The sequence below is a fragment of the Helianthus annuus genome, chromosome 15 (assembly GCF_002127325.2).
Source record: "Helianthus annuus cultivar XRQ/B chromosome 15, HanXRQr2.0-SUNRISE, whole genome shotgun sequence".
NCBI lineage: Eukaryota > Viridiplantae > Streptophyta > Magnoliopsida > Asterales > Asteraceae > Helianthus > Helianthus annuus.
Genome location: NC_035447.2, coordinates 114,701,384 through 114,726,821, shown reverse-complemented (window position 1 = coordinate 114,726,821; position 25,438 = coordinate 114,701,384). Strand labels below are relative to the sequence as shown.

Sequence of the window (25,438 nt, the reverse complement as noted above, 5' to 3'; positions counted from 1 at the left end):
ACTAGAACCTTTCTCCCTCAAAAACCAGTTTCAACCCGACTCAATTCGGCCATAAAGCGGTTTTGACTTTTGTTTACCTAACGTGACCTGGTTTCAACCCAAATGGGTTTGGCCCAGAACCCGATATGTGCATCTCTACCTATATCAATCAAAAACGAACGCACCCTGAAATCGCAAAACTCGGGAGATGTCTCAGATATATCGTTATCATCATCGACTATCTCGAAAAAAAACGATTTAAACAGTTTGATAATCACACTGAATCAAATCGAAACAGTCCTTAATTGATCTGATTCAGTCCGAAATGATCAAAAATAACACCGTCAATCAAGTTTCTAATTTTCGATTCCTTCAACAACTAGCATAAGCCGCTGCACCCTAAGTCGATCAAACACAACTAACACTACAGCAGCCTTATATCAACAACAATTCAGATTTTACTTTCTCGAAACACAAACAAGAACTTTAATATCAATTGTAAATGCGATTCAGCAAACAAATCAGATTTCTGATTCTTTGAAACTCTTGATAACAATACTGATTCATTAAAAGCAGTCCGAAAGATTGAATTTGTATCCGAAATCAGTTCAAAGACTCAAATGACACACCCAAGTTGATCGAAATCAACCGAAGCAACTCAACTAAACTAATACATCAGATCTGAAACATATCGAATCAACAATTCTCGACAAAACATCAATTCAGATCTGGACTTAGATTTAGCCGATTTTATCTATGAAAACTGTTCAAAATATTTAGATTTGTATCGAAAATTACCAATTCAGCACCGAAACTCAAACATAATTTATCAAATCAGTTAGAACGAACAAAATTCAATTCGAAACATATCAAATCAGCTCAATTCTTGTTCAAAACACATCACCGCAATGATATACAAACAACTGAACTGTTTACACTCGATCAACAACACATCGAAAATCAACTGAACCAATCTGAGATCATTGTAAACTTGTTTAAATAGTTTGATAATCACACTGAATCAAATCGAAACAGTCCTAAAAGGAAACGACACTTACCGGAGAAAGTTAAGAAGATCGGGGCTGTCAGAGTACACAGCGACCGGAGGGGTCGCCGGAGACGTCGGCTCCTTCTTCTGTCTCTGCTTTGTCGCTGACGTCCAGCACCTGTCGGAGCCCCACGGTGTTGCTGCTGCTGTTCTCTCTGCTCGCCCGCCACATCACCTGTCGGAGCCCCACGTCCAGCACCTGTCGGGGCCACCGTACGGGACCGTCGTCGTTGCCGGAGAAGCGAACGACGTCGGATTGGAATTGGTTGAAGTGTGAAGTGGAAGGTGTGAGTGATTGGTCCAACAGTCTGGTGGTGAAGAAGGTGATGGCGATGAGAGCTAGGGCTCCGATCTATTGTGTGCGAGTGAAGGAGTGGAAGAGAGGATTTTTGAGGTAGGTGAAAAATGGTGGGTTTAGTGTGCAGAGGTTTTTTGAGGAAGATGAAATATGGTGATAAATGAGAGGGGAGAAAGGAGAGAGTATATAAAGAGTCAGTTGCTTTAATTGTGGAGAGAGGGAAGATTTGACATTTGGAGAAAATGACCAACATACCCTTTATGTTGGCATAACCTGATTGGTTGAGAGTGGTTCTCACGGTTCTTACAACTGGAGGTGGTTTTCATTTTAGCGCTCCCCTATATATATATATATATATATATATATATATATATATATATATATATATATATATATATATGATGATGAAGTTAAAAAGAAACAAAGCTATACAAACAAAAGCTTGTTTGGAGAAATACTTCAAAATAAAAAGTCACTAAAATTTTTTTTTCGAAAACCGACGCTTTTTACGCTTTTCGCCCTTTTACTAACCACTAACCCAACCACCCACCTTTAACCCAAGCCTAACCCTTCACCCAAAAAGTCCTCTTGATATTTACAAAGGTATAAAGTTAAAAAGGAGGAGGATTGATTGCTTGGCAAGCCTATGGAAGGCGTGAGTTCCATGCCGCTCTCGAGTGATTCACTAAAAATACACCTACGGCCGAGTGTTGAGTGATTTATCCCGTGAGGTATGTGAACTTGTATATAAATAAAATTTTAAAAAAGGCATGTTATGCCCAAATAAGTAATTTATCCTATGAGACGTTCTCAATAAATCATAACGAATAGGATTGTGAATAAATAAAAATAAAACCTAAAAAGATCTTTGGATTCCCGACACTCTATGACAAACCAAAAACTTTCTCTTCTACCTATTCCATTTGGGAGTGTAAGCCACATTTTAAAGAGTTTTGCTTGAGGACAAGCAAAAGTTCAAGTGTGGGGGTATTTGATGTGTGTAAATGCAACATATAAATCACATCAATTAAGGCATAAAACTAACCCTTTTTAAGTACTAATGTTGGAAAAAGAGTGTTTTTGTCTTCCTTTTGTATTTTCAGGATGAAATGAGCTCAAATTCACAAAAGAAGCAAAAAGACAACTAATTCTAGCATAAATACAAGAAAAGGAATAAAAGTAGACTGCCCGGACCCTCAACGGCATCCTCCAAAGCAAAGAAGAGAAAACAGAAGCCTGAATACGCCCCGTGCTCAGCCAGCACGGGGCCGTGCCCAAGAAGCAGCATAAAAGACAAACTTGTAGAAGCTTCCATTGCCCACCACGGGGCCGTGTACAGTGAGCACGGGGGCGTGGTGAAAGTACAGGAGGCGCATTAATTGTAATTGCGAATTACAATTAATGAGGAGAGAGACTGTCAGACGGGCACGGGGGCGTGTCCAGCGGACACGGGGCCGTGCCCAGCCTTCTGTTCAGCCTATAAATAGGGGTGCTTGGTTTCATTCCATCTCATCCCTTGGCACACCACCTCTCTCACACTTCATCCACCACCCACCACCACCATAACACCATCATCCACCACCATCATCCATTGTCCATCGTAGAGTGTGTGAGTCGTCTCGGGATCCAAGATTGATCGTAAGAGTTCTTGACAATCAAGGCCATGTTTGCCTAAGTCTCTTACATCACTTGGTGAAGACAAGTGTTTCGTATAATACTTTTTATTTTTAATCTTTAGCACTTTTTATTTGGTTTTGTATTAATGACTTTAATAACTAGTTGCTTATGTTGAAGGTGATCTTTCCTTATCGTTTGTCCGTGGTGTCTTGGCATTATTTTACTGTCTATATAAAATAAAAGATTTTCACCATTCATATCTCCACGGTCTATATGGAGGTATGTTGGCTACCTGGTCGGGGGTTAAGGGAACGGTTTGGTAAGGGTCTTGCCCTTGTTCAGCGTTTAGAGGTCCTGCTTGGGACCTGGGTCAAATTTAGTAGGATCTCCTTCAATGCCCATAGGTATTGGATGGCGGGGATCCAAACTCTTTGACCCCTCATAAGTTAACTACTATTAATACTATAACCCGGCTATTTAGGACTGTATCCCTGCTGACTCAGACTACTTAGCCGAGGGTAACGTCACCGCCAAAAGCGGGGCCTACCATAATTTGCATTAATAACTTAATTCATTATCTTCCAATAATCCGACCCTTTAGGATTGTATCTTTGCTGACTCAAACCTACTGGGTTGAGGGTAACGTCGCCTTCAAAAGAGGGGCCTACTACAATAACTAAGATAATCTCTTAAACAAGTGCAAAAGTGCAAAAATAATCAAAGGTTATACTAATACACGAGTCGGATCCAAGTGATTCATCTTGTCTATCTGTTTTTATTTTATTTTATTTTTCAGCATTTAGTTAGTTTTTATTTTCTTAGTTTAAAAACATCTTTCCCACTTTTTGATTTGATTAGACGTTGAGGATAAACCGGTATTAAAAGCTCTTGTGTCCTTGGACGACCTCGGTATCTTACCAACACTATACTACGTCCACGATGGGTGCACTTGCCCATATGTGTGTTTAGTGTTAGTGAATATCGTGTTTTATAAATTTAAAACTTGGCTAAAGGTGTAAAAAGGGCTTAATTATATATCTAAATTATATTACACTAAACACGCATCAATGACTAGGAGGATGAATGCCATGAGCTGCATCCTAGTGGAAGCATACGTCTTCTAGGTCAACGCGCGTGCACGAACTTGTTGGGTATAGTTGGGTTACCTTGGGTAGTCAACGCCTAAACACCCAGGGCATTCTGTCGAATTTTCTAGCCTAAGGTTCGCTGGTTTTACTTATAAACATCTACGTACGATTTAAATTGTTATGCCTAAAACGATTTCCGGATTTATCGATTTTCGCTCTCTGTTTTAAAAAACATACAACTCGCACAGTCATCGCAATCTAAAACGAAAGCCGAATGTTTGCAACGAAACTAATGTGTAATCTCTCATCTTCGCTCTCTCTCACTTCAACGCGTCCTCGCGTATTCTAAATCAACCTGCATGTGTATAAGTACAAATTACATATATGTATATATACATAATAACAAATGAGTCATTGTGTGAGAATCTAGGAATCTCGTGTCTCCTATGTGGCTCCTATGCGAAATCTAATATGTTATATGTTACAAGTTTTGATCGCGCCCAATCGCATCGCAAAACTCAAAATCATTATGATCGAATCTCACTTCGAATATCTCTCTATATAGATGCCTTCCGACAACTCTACCTCGAGACGAATGGCTAGGAGAAGGGCCAAACGAAGCGCCGATAAGAGGATTGCCTCGCTTGTGACCAAGGAAGTGGTCAAGCTCATTCCTCAAATTATCGCTCAAGTGCACTCTCTCAGCAACTCTCGAGCTTCGAAGGACTCTAAGACGGAAGCGCCGCAATCTGCTTTTCTCTACAAACACTTCAAAGCCTGTGATCCGATGGAGTTCACGGGTGAAGGAGGTGTTTCTCAACTACTCCAATGGTTCGATTCTATCGAAGTTACCCTTCGTCAAAGTGGGTGTCCCGATAGTTTCCGTACTACTTGCGCTACCGGAGTATTTCAATCACGAGCACTCGACTGGTGGACCGCTGAACGCAACAAACATGGGATCTCTGCCGCTTATGCCCTTTCTTGGGACGAGCTGAAGGAACTCATGAAGGAAGAATACTGTCCTCCTCACGAAGTCCAGAAACTAGAAAATGAATTTTGGGAAATCAAGCAAATCGAAGGTGACAATGCTGGCTACACTGCAAGGTTCAAACAGCTTAGCATAATCTGCCCAAGCCAAGTCAACACTTCAGAAAAAGCCATTCCGAAGTACATTCGCGGCTTGCCTGAGTGTGTGGGTGATTTTGTCGAAGCTGCAAGACCTGCGACCATCGAAGAGACCTACCGCTTAGCCACAAAGATCAACAACAAACGAGTCTTAGACGGATTTTTCTCCAAGAATCCTGTCAAACTGGCTCATCAAGCAATCATCATCAACTCTTCCGACGATTCCTCTAGCGAATCGGCCGATGGTTCATCTGACGACTCCTCTGAAGGTTCTACTGAGGATTGTTCCGAGAATGTCCCCGACGAATCCCCAGACAAATATTCAACTTTGGTGTGTACCCTTAATCATTATAGCACTGATGATATAAATATTCTAATAATATATACTACATATATATATATATATATATATATAGGGTTGGGCTATATAGAAAACCCTAAAAATTTTAAAACACCCTAGAAAACCCAACCTCCCGACATTTTTTTTTTGAAAAAAATAACACATGTAATATACATGTTTTTAAAAGTTTTGGGCAAAAAAAAAAAACAAAAAAGCGTCGAAGGAATGTTTTTTAAAAAAATAAACAAGTTTCAGCATTTTTTGTCTAACACATGTTAGTCACAAAAGTTACTGAAATTTGTTTTTTTTTTTTTAAATAATCCTTCGGCGCTTTTTTGTTTCTTTTTTTTTTTTGCCCAAAACTCTTAAAAACATGTATATTACATGTGTTATTTTTTTCAAAAAAAAAAAATGTCGGGAGGTTGGGTTTACTAGGTTTTTTTTTTAATTTTTAGGGTTTTTTATCTAGCATTAGCCTATATATATATATATTGCTAATACCCCCGGGTCTGTGCTGTTTTCATCGCACCTCACGATAAAAACCTCAACTTATCATAGCGTTTAGACAAAAAATGTTTCATATATTATACTTATATGAAGGGAATCTGGAGACAAAGTGATATCTATCTAAGATTTGATTTGCTTCCTAATATGCTAAAGGTTGTTTAATTAAAACTAACTAAATTAACTTAATCTAGACACTAAGTAATACCCTATACTCTCTAAAACTCAACTAAACTACTAACTGACAAGTGAAAAGATCGACTCTAGTAAGTTAAAGAAGTCCGGAAATCGAACTCACATGGCTCTATTTAATAACGTTAACTAGACTCTATAGAGCTATGACTGACACGACTCTAATTATTTTTATTTAATATTTGGCATGATTAACTATTAAGAAAAAGTAAAGTAAACTAAAAGTCTATTTATAATCCTTAAAAACTTACCAAAAAAAATGTTAAAAACAGATTTCGTACTATAATCAAGCAAAGCAAAGTATTCTCCTTTTTGATCACCACATTTGTCGCAACGGAGACGTAAAATCAATCATCTACCGCCGCATATGCAGTCAGATCTCTTTCTCTCCACGGCGGCGCCGCCGCATCCCCGCTTCACTCCTCCCACCTCAACAATTTCATAATTAGGGTTACAGCTCTCTCTCTTGCAAACCACTTCCGTAAATGTATCTCTCCTCCGATAAACCCCGTTCATCCATCAATTTCTACAAAGACACCACCGCCGGTGACCGGAGCATGTTAATCGAAACCGAACAACCATCACAACACCACCACCACCACAACCACCAGCACCAACAACTAGTGATTATGTCTGACAACAACAACAACAATAACAATACGAGTAGCGGTGACGATCACGAACTTAGGGCACCGAAAAAGCGAGCAGAGACATGGATACAGGAAGAGACGCGGATCCTGATCGGGCTCCGGCGAGAGGTGGATAGAATGTTCAACACTTCCAAGTCAAATAAGCATCTGTGGGAGCAGATCTCCGCCAAGATGAGAGCGAAAGGCTTCGATCGCTCGCCGACTATGTGTACCGATAAATGGAGGAATTTGTTGAAGGAGTTTAAGAAAGTGAAGCATAAGAATGGGAAAGGGAATAATAAGATGTTGTATTATAAGGATTTGGAGGACTTGATTAGGGATAGGGGCAAGAATGGGAGTAGTTTTAAGGGTGGTTCGAGTTCCCCGACCACGTCTTCAAAGATCGATTCGTTTATTCAGTTTTCGGATAAAGGTTAATTGTTAATTCTGGTTCTGGTTAGTTAGGGTTTGTAGAATTTTGCAAGAGGTTATGATTAGATGACTATAGAATGTTGAAATACTAATATATGATAGTCTAACTCTAAACACCTTTAATTTGAATTTTGATGCCTTGTTGAAATTTCGGTTTGAAAAAGGGCGGGGCGGTTAGGTCTCAAAAGCCGAGGCGTGAGCATTGGTGTTTGTACGACCAAATAAGCTTTATTTACAACCAGTAGCTGCGTCTCTCTCATAAGTTAATAACGTATCAACCTTTTTATTAAGTAAACCTTTTATAAGTTCTTTGTTTCTTTGGCTGTCCAATTTTGACCCCGTAAATGCGCTTTCTTTCCTGACCGCCTTGCGCCTTTTTAAACCAAGGCTGAAATATAGGCATGTTTTTGAAATCAAGGTTGCGTACTTGAAGTCCTAGGACCGTGTTAGTGGTTAGAGTGAGCGACTGAAACTTGGTTTAAAAAAGCGCTCCTAAGGTGCGCGAGGCGACCTAAGGTACAAACCTTTGCGTCTTGTGTGACATAAGGCGCACAGTGTACAAAAGACGCAGGTGAGGCGCGCTTTTTAGGCTAAAAATTGACCTGAGGCACAGATGAGGCGCGCGCCTTTTGTACTTGGCTTGTTTATGTGCAGCTGAGTGTTGTACAACAGGTTTTTTGTGCTGTACATTTATGTTTTTTTTTTTCATTTTAAAATATACATAAAGCTTAATTATAGCTAAATCATAGTTAGGGGATGCTAAAAACCTATGGGATATATAAAATAAATTATATAATCACTTTGCGCCTTGCGTACGAAAAGCTCACCGCTTTAGCGCTTTGTCCTTTGCGCCTCGGTTTTAGACCTTGTCGCTTTTGTGCGCTTCACGCTTTTTTTAAACCAACGACTGAAATTGCTTGATTGCTTACAGGGCTAGAGGATGGGAGTATTCCGTTTGGACCCATGGAAGGTATGTTGCTGTCCGTTAATTTAATTCAACTTCTGATTATGAAGTTGGAATTATTGTTTATGTCTGTCTGTTTGTTTGTTTGTTTGTTTGTTTGTTTGTTGGCTTAAGCTAATATCTATCAGCTCACCTTTATGAAATGAGGTCATTCTAGGCATACATATCTCTCTCTCTCTCTCTCTCTGTTTTTCTTGATATGTTGGAGGAAATCAAAATATGAGAATTGTTAGGCTCATGAAGTTGTGTAATTCATTATAGTGAAACTATCAGCTACTAAACGGCTGAAGGTGGTTTCGGATCCTTTTCAATAGATACTTGGATCATAGGCGTGCTTATTTGAAAGTAAAGTATAGTTATAGCACACGTGATATTTGATCGCTTAAGTTATATTGCAAGTTTTTAACAATCTCAACATATTGAATATATCAAATACATCAGGGGACTGATTTCATGTTAAAACTAATGTTGCAAAGTGTTAATTCTGACTAATAAAGCCCACCTTTATGCAGCATTCTAGTGCCTAATAGTCTGTATGTCTGCAAATAGAAAGTGAAATAAAATTATTTCAAACTATTCTGTGCTACGGTTACAAATGCGATCTCTGAAGTAAAATAATGTGGGTGTACGTGCTACGGGTATATAAATGTATAGGATTATGTTTTAGCACTGGGCACTTTGAGTCTATGGCTCTATGCATATTTATGTTGTATACAAGAGTAGTGAGCATATGCATTTTGATCATCTGCTATCACTTGTGGTGAGAATCAAGTACAGTATAAACACTTATCATAGAGTCACTGAACCGTATAGCTGCAAGCTTTGACTTTATTATCATCAGTTTGTAGATATAACGTGGAAAAGAAAACCATAAAAGATATAAGGTATGATATTTTGTGGCCATGTATCTCACGTATGTGCGTATAATTTGCCTCTGTTTTGGCAGTTGGTGGTTTCACATCATAACATGTGATGTTGTTCCATACTTGTTCCTTATGTCATGGTTTCTATAAATTGTACTATTTGCTGTTCAGCTAACGGCCGATCAACAACAGTGAATCTTGAACGACCTTTGGATGATGATGGTGATCCTCTTGCCATCACTGCAGCTGAAGCAAATGGAGTCCCGCCTTGGAATTGGCGAGAAACCCCTGGAAATGGTATGAACCTTTATTATCCATCTATCTATCTATCTATCTATGACCCATTCATGTCAAATCAGGTTATATTTTATTATAACTGTGTCAAATTAAACTTCCAGTGTAAAAAATGTCTGTATTGTATGTATTTGCAGGTGCTGAAGGCCAGTCTTCTTATGGGAGGATTATAACGGTAAAGTGGGGAGAATATACTAGAAGGATTGGTATTGATGGATCCGCAAAAGCGATAAAAGATGCCATAAAATCCGGTTTTGGCATAAGATCTAAACGCGCGTTTTGGTTGGAAGATGAAGATGGTATTATACGCGCTCTTGACAAGAGCATGCCTGTCGGGAGTTATAATCTCCACCTAGACGAAGGTACATGGTCATAATTTTTGCATCGTGTCATTTTCCCGTTCCATCAGGCATGGTTTTTTGTTAGGGATGACAATTTCCGACACAACTAGAAGCACGGCACGAAAATAATCAAGTTAACTTATTTTTAACTCATTTAGTTAAACAGGTTGACCCGCCAACCCGCTTATGACCCATTTATTACAACCCACCAACCTGATAACTCATTTGACACGTTTAGATAAATGGGCCGCATACAGGTGGTTACATTGTGTCTGGGTAGGGGTGATGTTTCTGACACAAATAAATCATCTATAGGTCGTGTTCTGGTTGAACAATTCAACCCGCCAACCTGACATGACTGACTGACATCCTTTTCTATATGCAGGAGTGTCTATAAAAATATGCCATTATGATGAATCTGAACGCACGCCTGTCCGTACTGAAGACAAGACGTTCTATACTGAGGAGGATTTACACGAGTTTTTGACTCAACGTAGGTTATTGGGCTTAAGAGAGATAAACGGGTATAGAAGTTTTACGAATGTGGATGATTTACGGCATGGTGCGGTTTACCAAGGGATGAGACTCCTCGGAGACTAGAATTCGTTTGTTGCGGTGCATCAAGGGAGCAAGATGAGCTTTACTTCTCTGATCATTATATGTTATATTTGTTTTGCAATAGGTTATTTATTATTAACCTCTATAAATGTTATATATGGTTTAGCTCTTGAGATGTTTGCTCGGTGTTGTACAAAATGAGGATCTGAATTAAACAACTTGTTGAATTCTAAGTTGTTTTGTAAACTGGAAAGCCTGTTATCCAGACATACGGACTATCAAATTTGTTTTAATATAACCCAAATATTAATTTGGTCAAAGTAACTAACTGAAATAAGTAATATTTTAAACTTAATTAAAATTAAGAACAAAACTAACAACTTAAAATAAAAACCAAGTCATATAAAAACTATTATTGTAATTTTTTAGGAGTTATTGACTCGTTTCTTGCTAATTTTTACACATTTGCTTTTTTTTTAACGGCAAATGTTACCCTTAATTTATGCCAGTTATTCTAAAACTAGCTTATGACCCGTGTAACACACGGGTTTGTTTTAGTCCATTAGATCAAATTTTTCATCAAATCAATCGTAAGTATATAATGTTTTAAAAATCATTCATTAATTGATAGAAAATACGAAATGTCATATGATGAACATTTTACATTTGCTAACAACAGTACAAGGATAGATATTAATCGATAATGAAATAAATAATAATTAAACAGTGTATGCTAATGAGAATTGTGAAAGTACAAGATTTGAGATGAAAACTTACAAGAATCGCGAGGAATCGAGAGAAAATAGCCTGAGAATGCACTTGGTCGGAGGGAGCTATCACATCACGTGAACAGTGATGTGACTGCTGAGTATTTATAGTGTGAGGGTGAGAAAGGCAGTGCAAAGGAAACGGATCAGATGGCCCTTCGATCGGATGGCCATCCGATCGGATGGTCATCTGGTCGGATGACCATTCGATCGAACGGTCGTTCGATCGGATGGCGCGCACGAGTTAGTTTCCGACATTTGTTTCGTGCGTTAAGTATTGCTTTGCGTTTAAGCGAGTGGCGAATAAGCGATGTGATTGTTTTAAATAATAGTTACACAAATAACATAACTAACACATATCATAAAAGGATAGCTTGGTTTTCAAGTCCGTGATGAGATTGCGCTGCGATAGAGTTGCGATTGCGTTTTCGAATAACACCTTTAACATAAATAACCATGCACAAGTAACACATAATAACATACACATATAGAAAAATACTGATAATTGCGATTCGAGTTGCGATGCGATAGCGATGAGATAACGTTAAGTCATGATATCAATCTTTCAATGAAAACAATCATAATTCCATAGTGCTTTACGTTTTATTCATTAATTCATTGCGATTGCGATTCATTTATTACATGCCAAAAAATATGAATAAAAAATATATATTTAATATTAAACCAACAAATACTAATGAATGAAACGAAAACACTATAATAAACCAACAAAACTTGAAAAGTACATAATGCTTTAAACAAAATTTTAGTCCATAGCTTAAAGTCTTGCATACAATAAAACATACAAACAAATAAACATTGATATCTAGATAATCATTAATCAGCCCTCGGAATTTTCAAAATTTTGCAACAAAAAAATAATCTGAACTTAAATCTAAAAGTCTAAAACATAGAGTACAATGTTAAATCAAACATAAATGAACAAATGTTCATGGATGATCTGTATAGCAAGAATCAAGAAACTTTAACTTCAACTCCATCGAGCACTGAACCTCTCGATGTATGTCACTAATCTTTGTCATGAACTCCAGGTCTCTATCTCCACACTCTATATTACTATGCCGTAAGTTTCAAAACCCAGCAAAAAACATACATAACAACCTAAGTGTCGAGATCAATTAAGGAAAACCGTTACCTGAGATGTAAACGGAAAACATAGCATTTCTAGAATAACTTTACTCATAAGAATCAGATTTATATTGACACGAAATTAGCAACGGAAAATCAATACCTGAGATTGATAACAGATGTATCCTCGCAACATATCTTCTTGCTTTGTTTATCGTTTGTTGTCATTAGGTGCATTGATGATTAGATATTGGTTGTTCATACTTTCTTAAGTATAATTATAAGCTTATTAACGAATGAGACCATATTAATTTAAAATTTAACCTTATGGTAACCAAGAGGCAATCTTCGTATAGTCTGAAACATAAGGCACCCTTGAACATGGATCATCGGCCAACTCAAATACTAAAAAACATATTATATCCCTGCATGAAAAAAAAAGCGATAAATTTAGGGAAAATGAGTTTGAAAGATGATAACACAACAGTGGAGAATCTCATTCTACAGCTCCGATAAATGCAGGGGTGTTCTCAAATAATGGTTCCTAGAACTTTGAAGACCGACAAATCATGACAAATGTCCACAGTGCTGCTTCTTTGGACATTTGTAGGTCTTCAAACATCTAGGAAGCATTATTTGAAAAACACCCCTGAATTTATCGAAGTTGTAGAATGAGAACCTCAACTATTAGGTTATCATCTTTCAAGCACATTTTGCCAAAATTTAACAATTTTGTTTTTCATACCTCCCAAAGCCACCTATCCAACTCCAATGAGATCGAGACAGCTTGAAGCAACAAACATACCAAGAACATCTTCACGGATGGTAAAAGTACCTTATCTTTCTGAGTGAACAACAATCGAGAATTGAGAGTAACTATCCTGATCTGTAGACCTTAACATCTTCTCGGTCACTCCGTATGAATGGCAAAGATGATTCAACCAAATTGGCAGACTAAACTACAAAACATAAAACGTAACAAATTAATATAATGTTTCATATATCCAAGGCATCTATTATTCAAGAAACAACTTACATAGTTACCTTAAAACCATGATCTTTTGAATTCTACCATATTAGACAAATATCCCCTGTCCATTTACAGTGGAGCCTATCTTTGCTATTGTTGATCCATTTGTAGAGGCCACTACCCCTAAATTACACCAATAATTCAAACAATAATGTAGCTGAAATATGAGGTAAAAAGATGAACTGGATAAAAACATTTCAAAATCCGACCTGCATGTATGAATTTCTGAAGTCCACAACATGAGATTATCCTAAAGAAGCTGCATTTTTTAAGGTTCTAATGAGATTGTAGTGATTTATCACTGTAAAGAATATATATATATATATATATATATATATATATAGGTAGAGGATCCTGTAAAAAGTGCTCAAAGTGTAAGAAGTGTGAGAAGTGTATTATAACACTATATATAATACTATATAACACCATATAAACACCGTATAACAATATGTAACACCATATAATACCATATAACACTATGTAACACTATATATCATTATATAAAAAATATAACACTATATGTTGTCTGATAGCATGTTTATGATAGATGTATAGTGTTATATTTGTTATATAATGATATATAGTGTTACATAGTGTTATATGGTATTATATGGTGTTACATATTGTTATACGGTGTTTATATGGTGTTATATAGTATTATATATAGTGTTATAATACACTTCTTACACTTCTCACACTTTAGGCCCTTTTTACACTATCCTTACCCTATATATATATATATAACAAAGTTAAAAATTACAATAAAAAATATTATTATGAGTAATAATTCATCATAAAACCAAAGATAAGTGTGGGATAAATGGTCCTAAAACATAATTAAAACTGAAGCCTAATTTCATAACTAATACATATCTTCTTCTATCATTCTTTTGTTTTGCACACGTATCATAAAATCTAATACATATCTTCTTCTATCATTCTTTTGTTTTGCACACTTATCAATCACACACCAACATAACTGATAACATGTCTAAAGTCACCTTTAAATTATGATATACTTAAACAACCATTTTCATTGTTTGTTTAATGAAGAATAGTATGTGAAGAACTAATCAGAAGAAACATAATCACTAATCAAAACATTCAAGTGAAGATATAAACACAAGGGGATAAGTGAAGATATAAACACAAGGGGATGAATGGTGAAGTTGAATTATAAACATACACATTTTGGACAACCAGAAGACATATTGGAACTATGGAACATCAGATGTGAAAATTAGGTCAAATTATATGAAGAAGAATAGTGACTTAGCTGAGAGCAAGTCGGTATGTGTTTGAAGAACCTATAACAAAACAAAATTTCAGCATTGAAAACAAAACCAAAAAAACTTGAGTCTATAAGACTACCATATTGAGTGCTCCTGCCACTAATGGAGGTTTCGACTTTAGCCCTAGAATATATACAACTACCAAACAATGTTAAGTTAATCCAAATTGAGAAAAAAGTTACCCAGGTTTCTTGAAACTGTTGGGCTTCTAAAACTGTTAAAGGAGAAAAATAAATCAAGATTAAACAATTTGATTGAAATGAAGGAAGTTGACCTTAAATCTAAAAGTCTAAAACATAAACTACAATGTTAAATCAAACATAAATGAACAAATCTTCATGAATGATCTGTAAACCTGAATTAGAGCAGTGAAGCCAGCAAAGATTTGGATGAAACATAGGAAAATGTTAATCGATTTGGATAATTAGGGCATGAAACAGTAATATATATAGAGAAAATGGTACCAAACAACAACCTTAAAAAAATCAGATGAAAAATTTTCTAATTTATCGACAATGGAACACTGTCTCTTTATCTTCAAACTCATAAAAAGAAGTAAAAATAAATTGTGATAAGAGAAATTAATACGATTAAAATATAAAGTATTAAAAAAGTAACAATTACATATAGAAAAGAAAACTAATCAGACACTTAAACTCTAATAGCAAGAATCAAGAAACTTTGACTTCAACTCCATGGAGCACTGAATCTCTCGATGTATGTCATTGATCTTTCTCATGAACTCCAGGTCTCTATCTCCACACTCTATATTACTCGCAACACACAGGTCACGAACGGAAGTATTCGACATCGTCATCAAGTCTCTCGAAACCTGGTCTCTTGTCAGCAGACCAAGTTGCAGTCCGTTAAAACACCTCTTCAACTCTTGAAGAGTAGACCTATCAGCAAAAACTTGCTCTTCGATTTGTTTAATAAAGTGTTGCTTGAAATCGTCAGATTGTGCAGAAGTATATGACTCCATTTTAATGTATTTATAAGAACTAAAGCAAAACAATAACAGTTGGTCTTCTATGTAACTGAATGAATCTGGGTATGATGAAACAACATTTGAATTGGTATTATATAGAATATGTAACAGCCCAAAGGTCAGATTTAAATGCAACCATTAAATAAAAATTTATATTTAAAACCCTGTACATTTAATGATTTAAGAGGGAAAAACGTGTATATAGGAGACGTCTCTTCATTTACCATATAAAATATTTTAAAGCAAAACCTTTGAAAAATGAGTTTTCATGGGAAAGCAAGTAAAATTAAATATCTAGAAACCCAAAGAACAAAATTTAAACCTTCAAAAAAAGGTTATCATTATTATGAGACGACTCATCATTTACCCTATCAAACATTTTAAACACTATAAAGGATCATCATTAGTTTACTTGAAAACATCAACACTTCATTTTTAAAAAACCGTTCATCCTAAAACAAACCATCCAAAAACACTCATACTCTTTCTAAATGGCAAGCAAAACCTTCTACCACTGGTCGGATACTGCCGATCTTAAAATTGAATTTTCAAGATGGTCACTCGAAGAACAGAGAAAAGATAAAGAACTCAACAAAAAAGTTGTTATGGTGAGTGATAAATATTATAAGCAAACCTGGAGTAGCATTGCACTACTGGATGAAGTTGTCTGTTCTACTCCATCAATCTTTAAAGAAAAAGCAGAAGAGTTTATCATACATCTGCTGAAACAGGATCATAAGACCTGTGATATGCTAGCTGATCTGCAAATTAAAACAAAAAATGAAATTGCATGGAAGAAGGCGAGAGAAATAGATATCCTAGGAAGTGTTTATTGTAATGTGTAATTTTTAATATTTTTCAAAATCACAATTTTGTAATTACTATTTAATATCGAATGAAGAAAATTCAATGCTTTACCCTGAGGAGATGCTTCAACTATGGCTAAGTTATCTTGAACTATGGCTTCAGTCGGTTGTAAATCTCAAAGTACTTATTAAAAACAACTTATATCACCCAAAATAAGCAAATAAAGCACGATTCTTCATCCACACGATAAACAGATAAGTTGTTTAAATGCAGATAAGAGAAAATGACACTTTAAGCAACAACCACAAACACAAAATCCAAAAAACATGTAAAACTGACATATTCGGGGGATCACAACAAACATTTCTTCATATGTTCAGTTTCAAATTCACCTAAAAATTCATGAAAACTATATCTTCCATCATCTGATCTCAATCAATCAAAATACACCAAATCAAGTCTAATAGAAACCTATTAACATAATAACAACAAATAATCAAGCTAAAGACCAGAAAAAACGTCACTTACTTCCTCCGATGAACAAATTAGGTTTTCAGTAAACAAAAATCGCAATTAAAACAGTTCTCAGGATCAAACAACCTGCAAACAGAACACACGAAGTAGTAGAATCAATAGACTGATTCAAACAAACAACAAATAAAAGATATATAGACATAAACCCTAAAACATCAAAGAATCAGTACTGATAGAGTTACATCAACTTAGGGTTTTTGATGCTGTTAGTATATATGAGAAACTACAGAAAGATCAAACATTGTTGGCTTCAGATCAGAGACGAAATAGTTCTTGGGTCTGAAGATGATGATGAAGTATTTAAAGAAGAGAGGATATATGATGCATTTATGCATAAGTCGTTTGGATTTCCAGAGAAGACATGGCGTGCAAAGGAACCAGGGTTTAATTGGGGAAGAAGTTTGGCCCAATTAATAAGCTGCAGGGATATTAATTATGCACGGCTATAGTTAATAAGAAGTAATTACATTTTCAACAATTATCCTATTTGATGATACTAACCTGACCTAAGAAGTAGATCTGGGTCATTCATCAGTTCCATCTTCTTCTTGCTGAATCAATATCAAGAATCAGGATCCTGTAAAATAACATATTTCACAATCTTGAATAAAAAAACATGTTAAACCTTTAAAACAACTAAAAGAGCAAACACAATCCTCAGTATAAAATCCAGAGGTTATAGTAAAAATATCAATCCCAACTACAAAATCTAAATGAACATGATTTGAAAAAATCAATCCTCAACAACACCGAATTTGTTTATCAAACTTGTTAGAACCCTAATCGTGAAATCCCCATTTGAAGAACCCTAATTCTAACATTGAAGTATGTGAAATATATGTAAAACATCACAAATCAAAGAATAACACATACCGATTGATGAAGAAAGATTGAAAGGAAAGGGTTTGGTAATGTTGCAACTGATTCTTTTTCAGATTATGTAACAGTAGAGAAAGAAGCTTGATTTGAATTTCAAAACTTTAGGGTTTGAAGTTTCATCTGATTAAATGGCGTGAAGGAGTGGTTGGATGGTGTAATGGCGTGCAAAAAAGCTGCAGGGTTTAATTGGAAGAGAAGGTTGGCCCAATGAATAAGCTGCAGAGTTTTAAATAATCTAGGTTATAGTTTAAAAGAAGTCATTAATTCTTTTAATCCCCATTTATTAGATAAAAATATTACAATTTTAATTTTAAATATAAAAACGTTTTATTGGTCAACTTATGTATGTATGTGTGCATGTATGTGTTTTAGAAAAAAGATGACATCATTTTTTAAAGAATTGACATCACCCTTTTTAAAATACCTGTCTATGATTGGGGAAGGGCTGCCTTATAACATCAGCCTTAATCCCCATTTATTAGATAAAATGATACTCCTCTTGTCCATTGAGAAGCAAGCGGGCTAGCCCCACATTTGCTTCACTATTTTTAATTTTTAAGCTTTTGCATAACTAAAGTTTTGAGTTTGATTCCAGAGGGTGAGATATCTATAAATAAAAAATTAAATTTAAATCAAATTTACAAGGTTTTGGTAATGAACAAAAACTTTAAGATAAAAAAAAATAATGGATTTTAATAATTCCAACTATTGCTCGGTGATCGGCAACTGTCCTAACTTCAAAAATTCCTACCGGTGGTCCCATCTATTAACATATTGGTCTCTAATGGACCCTGACTAACAGAACCCTAACGCCATTGGTCTCCAGTCACCGAAAATACGTTTTTTTTTTCCGGAAAACCTCTTTTTGGCCGGAAAACTCAACGTTTTTCTGGCAACCAGAGACTACCGACGTTAAGGTTCTGTTAGTTAGAATCCATTGAAGGCTAATATGTGAAAAGATGAGACGGTGAGAATTTTTGAAATTGAACGGTTGCCAGCTAATAAAGAATAGCTTGAATTATTAAAATCCATTATTAAAAAAAAATGCTAAAGTCGTTGGTCCACCTCAAACCACTACAGATCCGCCACATTGCTATCACCATCACCTCTTCTCCGGCATTCATGCTACATTTGCATGTATATATGTACACACACACTACTCTCACTCATCTACAATACACATTTTTCTTCAATTCTCTATACCCATTACATCCTCTGATCATGGGCAAGGTCAAGATTGGAATCAATGGTTAGTTTGTCATCCACAACCACTTTTATTTCTTAATATCTATATTTTCTTTGTTCATTGTAAAATAACTGCTTACATTATTCTTTTGTGTTGGGTAGGATTTGGAAGAATCGGCAGATTGGTCGCCAGAGTTGCGCTTTTGAGCGATGATATTGAGCTCGTTGCTGTTAATGATCCCTTCATTACTACCGAGTACATGGTACGTGTGTGATTCGATGTTATTTAATCGAGTTTCGGTGTGGTGTGATCGATGAACTGATAATTTTTGTTTTGTGCAGACTTACATGTTTAAGTATGATAGTGTTCATGGGCAATGGAAGAAGCATGACATTAAAATTAAGGATTCCAAGACTCTTTTGTTTGGAGATAAGCCGGTCACTGTTTTCGGCATGAGGTATGCTTCTTTATCATTTCATTACACAAAAGGTTAACGGATGATGAATTATTTTAAGCGGTTAATCTTTTTCGAATTGTTGTTTAGGAACCCGGAGGAGATCCCATGGGGTGAAGCTGGAGCCGAGTATGTTGTTGAATCAACCGGAGTTTTCACTGATAAAGACAAAGCTGCAGCCCACTTGAAGGTCGGTTTTGGTTGACCTGTTTAACCCATTTAATTAAAAGGGTTGTGTTTTGGTTGACCTGTTTAATCCATTTAATTAAAAGGGCCATCTTCTGGTTGACCTGTTTAACCCGTTTAGGTAAACAACTTGACCCGTCAACCCTTTTAAGATTGTATTTTTTATGAAGTCAATCTATCAACCCATTTAGAACTTGATTACAATCCATCATCCGTTTACAACCCATCAACCGATTTTAAGTATGTACGGGTTATGGTTGACGACTTTGACACAAATAAATATATGGATCATGTTAAGGTTCATAAATTCAACCCGTCAACCTGACAAGATTCCGCGCCATCCCCACTTTATACCATTTTATTTAGTGAATTGTTTATAATAATACTTTGCTTCTTTTTCTTATTAGGGAGGTGCAAAGAAGGTTGTTATCTCTGCTCCAAGTGCAAATGCTCCCATGTTCGTAATGGGTGTCAATGAGAAGGAGTACAAATCCGATATCACAATCGTATCTAATGCTAGCTGCACTACTAACTGTCTCGCTCCACTAGCTAAGGTCGCCTTTGCCACCAGTGATATGCCGCTAGTAGATGATTAACTTTTCGTTCCGAATAACATTGGTCTTCAAACTTCTTGTTTCTTATATACACAGGTTATTCATGACAAATTCGGCATCGTTGAGGGACTCATGACCACGGTTCACTCCATAACAGGTTTCATATGCTCCTCATGTGGTTTTATTCAACGTGTATGTTGATCATTAATCAACTAGTCTTGTGTATCGTTCAGCGACTCAAAAGACTGTTGATGGTCCGTCAATGAAGGACTGGAGGGGCGGAAGAGCTGCTTCTTTTAATATTATTCCCAGCAGTACCGGGGCTGCAAAGGTATAACGATTATAACTTGTGTGATAGAGGATTACGATATTTAACGCGGGTGTACTCAGTTGATTGTTTTATTTGAAGGCTGTTGGAAAAGTTTTGCCTGCACTTAACGGGAAACTTACGGGGATGGCCTTTCGTGTACCTACGGTTGATGTTTCGGTGGTTGATCTTACTGCAAGGCTCGAGAAGCCTGCTTCATATGACGATATCAAGGCTGCTATAAAGTACGGATAAACTAAACCATAATTAAATTGATACAAAATATTTGTATGGCATATTTGTGGTTGTGTGAATGATAAAGATTTGATCAATGCACTTGACTGCGTGTTTTTGTTGTGTTCAGGGCTGAGGCGGAGGGAAGCATGAAGGGAATCCTAGGTTTCACCGAGGATGATGTTGTGTCCACAGACTTTATAGGCGACTGCAGGTCAAGCATTTTCGATGCTAAAGCTGGCATTGCATTGAACAACAACTTCGTTAAGGTTGTTTCATGGTATGACAACGAATGGGGTTACAGGTATGTTTTCTACTTGTCCATCATCACACCTTCATATCACTTCATTGATCTTTGTTTTGTTCTGACATGACTGTTCTTTGTGTTGCTTGTAGTAACCGTGTGGTCGACTTGATTCGCCACATGGCAAAGTCTTAAAGCTGTTATAGCACGAGTCAGCAAGCTTGTCATGAGCACAGTTTTGCCTACCACGTATAGGCCGGGATCTATTAATGTTGGGAATAATGAGAGGGAGTTTGATGTTACATCGTTTTGTGCCATGTGACGTTTGATGAGATTCCATTTTTTTGCGTATTTTATCAAGTAAACCAATGATTTTGTTGTTGAGAATCCACTTTTTCGTATTTTATTGACCCAGATTAACTGAACCGGACGAATAAACATGGTTGTGTTCAAGAGAGAGGGAGAGCGTTTATGAATGTAGAAGCGATGACCTCTACCGTTTGATGCAACTTAACATCCTTATGCCATTTTGCGTTGTCTCTTGAGTTTTGATATTTGCCAACACTAGAGTTGCCAAAGGATTATGAGTGATTAACCTTGCAAGACGTTATATGGTGATGAGAAATGTTCTAAAACCAGACCAATTATCGAATTAGTTGTTCAGTTTACTGGTTAGGTCCGCCTCAAAACTCGCATAACATGATAAACATTTAAATCAAAACCATAATTGGCTACCTGCAGAACATATTCCAGCAACAGAAGACCACCTCTTCTCCCCACCCTCCAATACAAATATGCAAAAGCTCATTTTCGCTCTCTTTTAAGATTTTAACATTGAAGGGCGAACCTTGTAGCAATGTTAAGGTTGTTGTCATGTGACCTATTCGTTAAAACAGGAATTTTTGTGCATGTCATACTTATGGTTACATTTGATTATGTGTAATTGTCATGGATCCATTGAAAGTGATTACCAAGAATCACCCCATTAACATTATGAACAGTTCAAGCCATGATAACTTCACTTTAAACATATGCAATTATGTTTCACCAAAAACAGACATTTATTTGCAAACATAAGAATGTGAGAGCGTAGCCAGCCACGTCGGACCCACAACCATGACACGTGCCGTTGGTCAGTGGTGTGACCAGGGTTGCTCTCACGCTTGTGAGAGAAGAATACGAACATTGAGGGTGTGAGTTTCTAGAAAACTTTGGCCGTTTAATAACTTTTAACAAAAAAAAAAAAAATATGGAACTCTACAAATAGTTGGTAAATCGATAATATTTTTACCAAAAACTCTCCTACTTCTCCATCTTCTTTCTTTGTATTTTTATAAAAATCAAATATCGGTTCACCACCATGAATCTGAACAATTGGTTCAATCCAAACGATCCCAATGTTTACCACCCTCACATGGATTTTTTCAACTTTCACACTCTCCGGTTGAAACTAACCTCCCATAACACACCGAACCGGATTCTGTTCTTGGGACATTAGGCTAAAGGTGACAAAATTTAACGAGATTTACAACAAGCATTTGAGCAACCAAAGAAGCGGTACAAACACAGTTGATCTTCTGATGACATTGTTCACCGAATACCATAAAGACCAAGGTTTGGCGTTATGGGCCAACGTGCCATTAGTGATTCAATCATCGTCAACGAGGACAAAAACATCAATGGTGAACGACTATAGTAGCCCCGCTACTTTGGATTTCTGTTGTCAACCTAACCTCAACAGCAACAATGACGAGCAAGAAGTCTTAAGAGAACCGATTCGCCTGCCAAAGAAGAGCAAAGCAAAGTGACGAGGAACATCCACATTCGATCCCGAACACAAACAAAGTTTGGATAATATATCTGAGAAGATGTCAACGTTTAACGATCTTCTGATCCCGAACACAAACAAAGTTTGGATAATATATCTGAGAAGATGTCAACGTTTAACGATCTTCTGATCCCGAACACAAACAAAGTTTGGATTATATATCTGAGAAGATGACAACGTTTAACAATCTTCTAACAGAAAAAAGATAAGATTAAGAAAAACAAGGAAAAGAGAGCGAACATGAACTTTCTTTCATCAACGTGTCTCATTTGACGAGGCGGGTTGATCAACGTGTCTCATTTGACGAGGCGGGATCATGAATCCGCCAAGATAGTGATGATTAGTTTGATGCGTTTTATAATTATTATTTTTTAAATTATGTAATGCTAAAAAAAGTTAAATTATAATTAATCTTTTACACTTGTTATTTTAACAATTAATAATTAAAATAATGTTAATTGTTTACAAAGTAACTAATGAGATGGGCTAAAAATGTTAAATATAAATGCATGATCACTATAACTTGACCATTACATATATCTTTATTGAGTGTGATTATAAAACCCCTCATGCCTAGCCGGCTAATGTATGATCATCACAAGATGACCATTACATATCTTTATTGAGCGAGTCCGAGCACGAACCCCTAATGCCTAGGTAGCGTCTAAATGACTCACTTTAACTAAACCTGTCACTCCACCATAACATATAGCCTAGTAATCTTAACCGCATATGTGCATAAATAACCAAACCGATAACATTTTCCAATTCACCCAGACGGATTAACCCCAATGAGCATCCGACTCCCACTATCCGGAATATAAACAACATTCCCACTCTTAGCCATGGTTGAAGAAACCTTTCTTGCGGCTTCAATCCTCCTAAGCTCAATCAACCCCATCCCAGCCGCGGCTGTCGCATCCGATATCAACTTTGCACTCTCACTCTCCCCTTCCGCCCTAATAACCGCCGCACGCCTTTCCTCCTCCGCCTTTGCTACCACAAATCTCGACCTTTCCGCCTCTTGTTGCGCCACCTGCTTCTGCTCCACCGCCTTTGAAAACTCCGCACCGTACGATAAATGCGTAATCGCCACATCATCAAGCAAAATGTTGAAATCCTTAGCCCTGCGAATAGCCTGTCATTTTTACCCAAAACCCGAAACCCGACTAACCCGAATTTTAAATCGGTCAGTTTTTGAGTCACTTTTCCTAGCAAAAACCCAAAACCCGAGAAAAAAAACCAGAACATTTATTCCCTATTTTTTTAGAGTTTTTTTTTTCCAAACTGGTGTTAGTGGAAAAATTATTTACCAAAATATGTTCCTTGAATACTATTTACCATAATAGTGTTCCTTGTTTATTTTGTATTTCCTCCTTTCTTTTTTATCCAACATGTTAAACTTTTTTTTATATTTTCATTAAATTAATTAAGCATCCATTCTTTTATTCTTGAAAGATTTATATATTTTTTTAATCAATCCATTATTTATTTATTTATTTGATTTTTTAAGTCTTGGGATTAGAGTTTGTTTTGGAACTCGATGATATATTTTTTTTTTTTTGAACGGCCAACGAATCCTCCAAATGGGCTACTGGCGAAATTCACCACATCGGGATACACTCGCCTTCCGAACCGGGGAAAACCCTCACCTAGGGCCGAAGCCCGTGAACACTCGCCCGAAGGCACGACAGTGCGGTGAGTTAAAACCCGCTCAGTTCAAGGATCGAACTAGCGATCGCCGCCTACTCGCCTAGTCTCCCATCATCACCAGGTGCCGCAGAAACTAAATGCTAGGGGTAGGAATTGAACTTGGGTCACTTGGAACACAAGGTCTCTCCCTTACCACTCCACCACTAGCTCATTGGCTCGATGATATATTTTTAGTGGCATGATTAATTTTGATAACATTTTGTGAAAAAACGAAAAAAAAAACATTTTAATTTTACCGAAAAAAACATCAATTTCACAAACAAACTGCTCCACAACCCCTTTGAATAGCAGTTTTACTTTTAGCCTGAAAACCGAACTTTAAATCAGTCGGTTATCACGTTACTTTTTTCTAGTAAAAAATCCGAACCACCCGATCTAAAAAACCCGAACTACCCGATGTAAAAAATCCCGAAACACGAAAAAACAAAACAAAACAACTGATACCTGCGAATCAAACTGTCACGAACCAATGCGGAGACATACGGGCGCTCTGTAAGAAGCTGATCAGCGTTGAATTGCGCCACAACCGCCTTCAAAACCTCGTTTCCAATCGACGGAAGGACCTTTTCGTCATACTCAAGCCCTAGGGTTTTGAAAATGGTCGGTAATTTGTTAACTTCGGGGCGAGATAACACGCGTAGGGTTAGATTAACCATTTGTAGATCTTTTGTGCCGGAAATTGATGAGAAAGTGTGCGGTTTTGTACGTATATCGAATATGTAGGGTTTTTGAAGCCATGGGATGAGGAAGTGAGTACCTTCGCCGGCTGTGGCGTCGATTACGCCGCGGAAGCGGTCGAAGAGGACGGCGCGTTCGCCGCCGTCGACGGTATAGAGGGAGGAGTTCAGGAGAGTGGCGGACGCGCCTAGACCTACGGCGGCGCGTGCGAGATTGGTTAAGAAGGTAACTGCTTGTTGGTTGCTGCCCATTGGTGGTTAGAGTGAGAGAGAGAAGATTAGGAAGGGTTTAGAAGGTGGATTTGGTTTGTTGTTTTCAGGTTGTTAAGGATTTAACGGTTAAACCGTAAAAGGTGATGCGGCCCGTGAAGGGTTTATTAATAAATTGTTTTGGATC

At 36.9% G+C, this 25,438-nt stretch overlaps 3 protein-coding genes across 4 annotated transcripts; 2 read left to right on the top strand and 1 right to left on the bottom strand.

Annotated features, from left to right (window-relative positions):
• Positions 1 to 6,475: 6,475 nt before the first annotated feature.
• On the top strand, positions 6,476 to 10,540 carry LOC110912237 (trihelix transcription factor GT-1). Of its 2 annotated transcripts, none has more exons than XM_022156915.2 (5): positions 6,476 to 7,253; positions 8,184 to 8,222; positions 9,272 to 9,376; positions 9,511 to 9,735; positions 10,100 to 10,540. In XM_022156915.2, the coding sequence occupies exons 1-5, from the start codon at positions 6,677 to 6,679 to the stop codon at positions 10,312 to 10,314; spliced, it is 1,161 nt and encodes a 386-aa protein (XP_022012607.1). In that variant the 5' UTR covers positions 6,476 to 6,676; the 3' UTR covers positions 10,315 to 10,540. The 2 variants fall into 2 exon arrangements, with proteins under 2 accessions (XP_022012607.1, XP_022012606.1); XM_022156914.2 differs by having other exon boundaries at positions 6,477 to 7,253; positions 9,251 to 9,376.
• An 8,188-nt stretch (positions 10,541 to 18,728) lies between these two features.
• Positions 18,729 to 21,379, top strand: LOC110912236 (glyceraldehyde-3-phosphate dehydrogenase, cytosolic). The gene is made up of 10 exons (XM_022156912.2): positions 18,729 to 18,907; positions 19,006 to 19,106; positions 19,186 to 19,301; positions 19,389 to 19,488; positions 19,892 to 20,038; positions 20,135 to 20,195; positions 20,272 to 20,369; positions 20,448 to 20,590; positions 20,710 to 20,883; positions 20,976 to 21,379. Exons 1-10 carry the CDS (start codon positions 18,781 to 18,783, stop codon positions 21,016 to 21,018), a joined length of 1,110 nt encoding a protein of 369 aa, XP_022012604.1. The 5' UTR covers positions 18,729 to 18,780; the 3' UTR covers positions 21,019 to 21,379.
• A 1,762-nt stretch (positions 21,380 to 23,141) lies between these two features.
• Positions 23,142 to 25,414, bottom strand: LOC110912235 (prohibitin-3, mitochondrial). The gene is made up of 2 exons (XM_022156911.2): positions 24,809 to 25,414; positions 23,142 to 23,778 (listed from the first exon to the last, which is right to left on the bottom strand). The coding sequence occupies exons 1-2, from the start codon at positions 25,291 to 25,293 to the stop codon at positions 23,421 to 23,423; spliced, it is 843 nt and encodes a 280-aa protein (XP_022012603.1). The 5' UTR covers positions 25,294 to 25,414; the 3' UTR covers positions 23,142 to 23,420.
• Between the last annotated feature and the right edge of the window lie 24 nt (positions 25,415 to 25,438).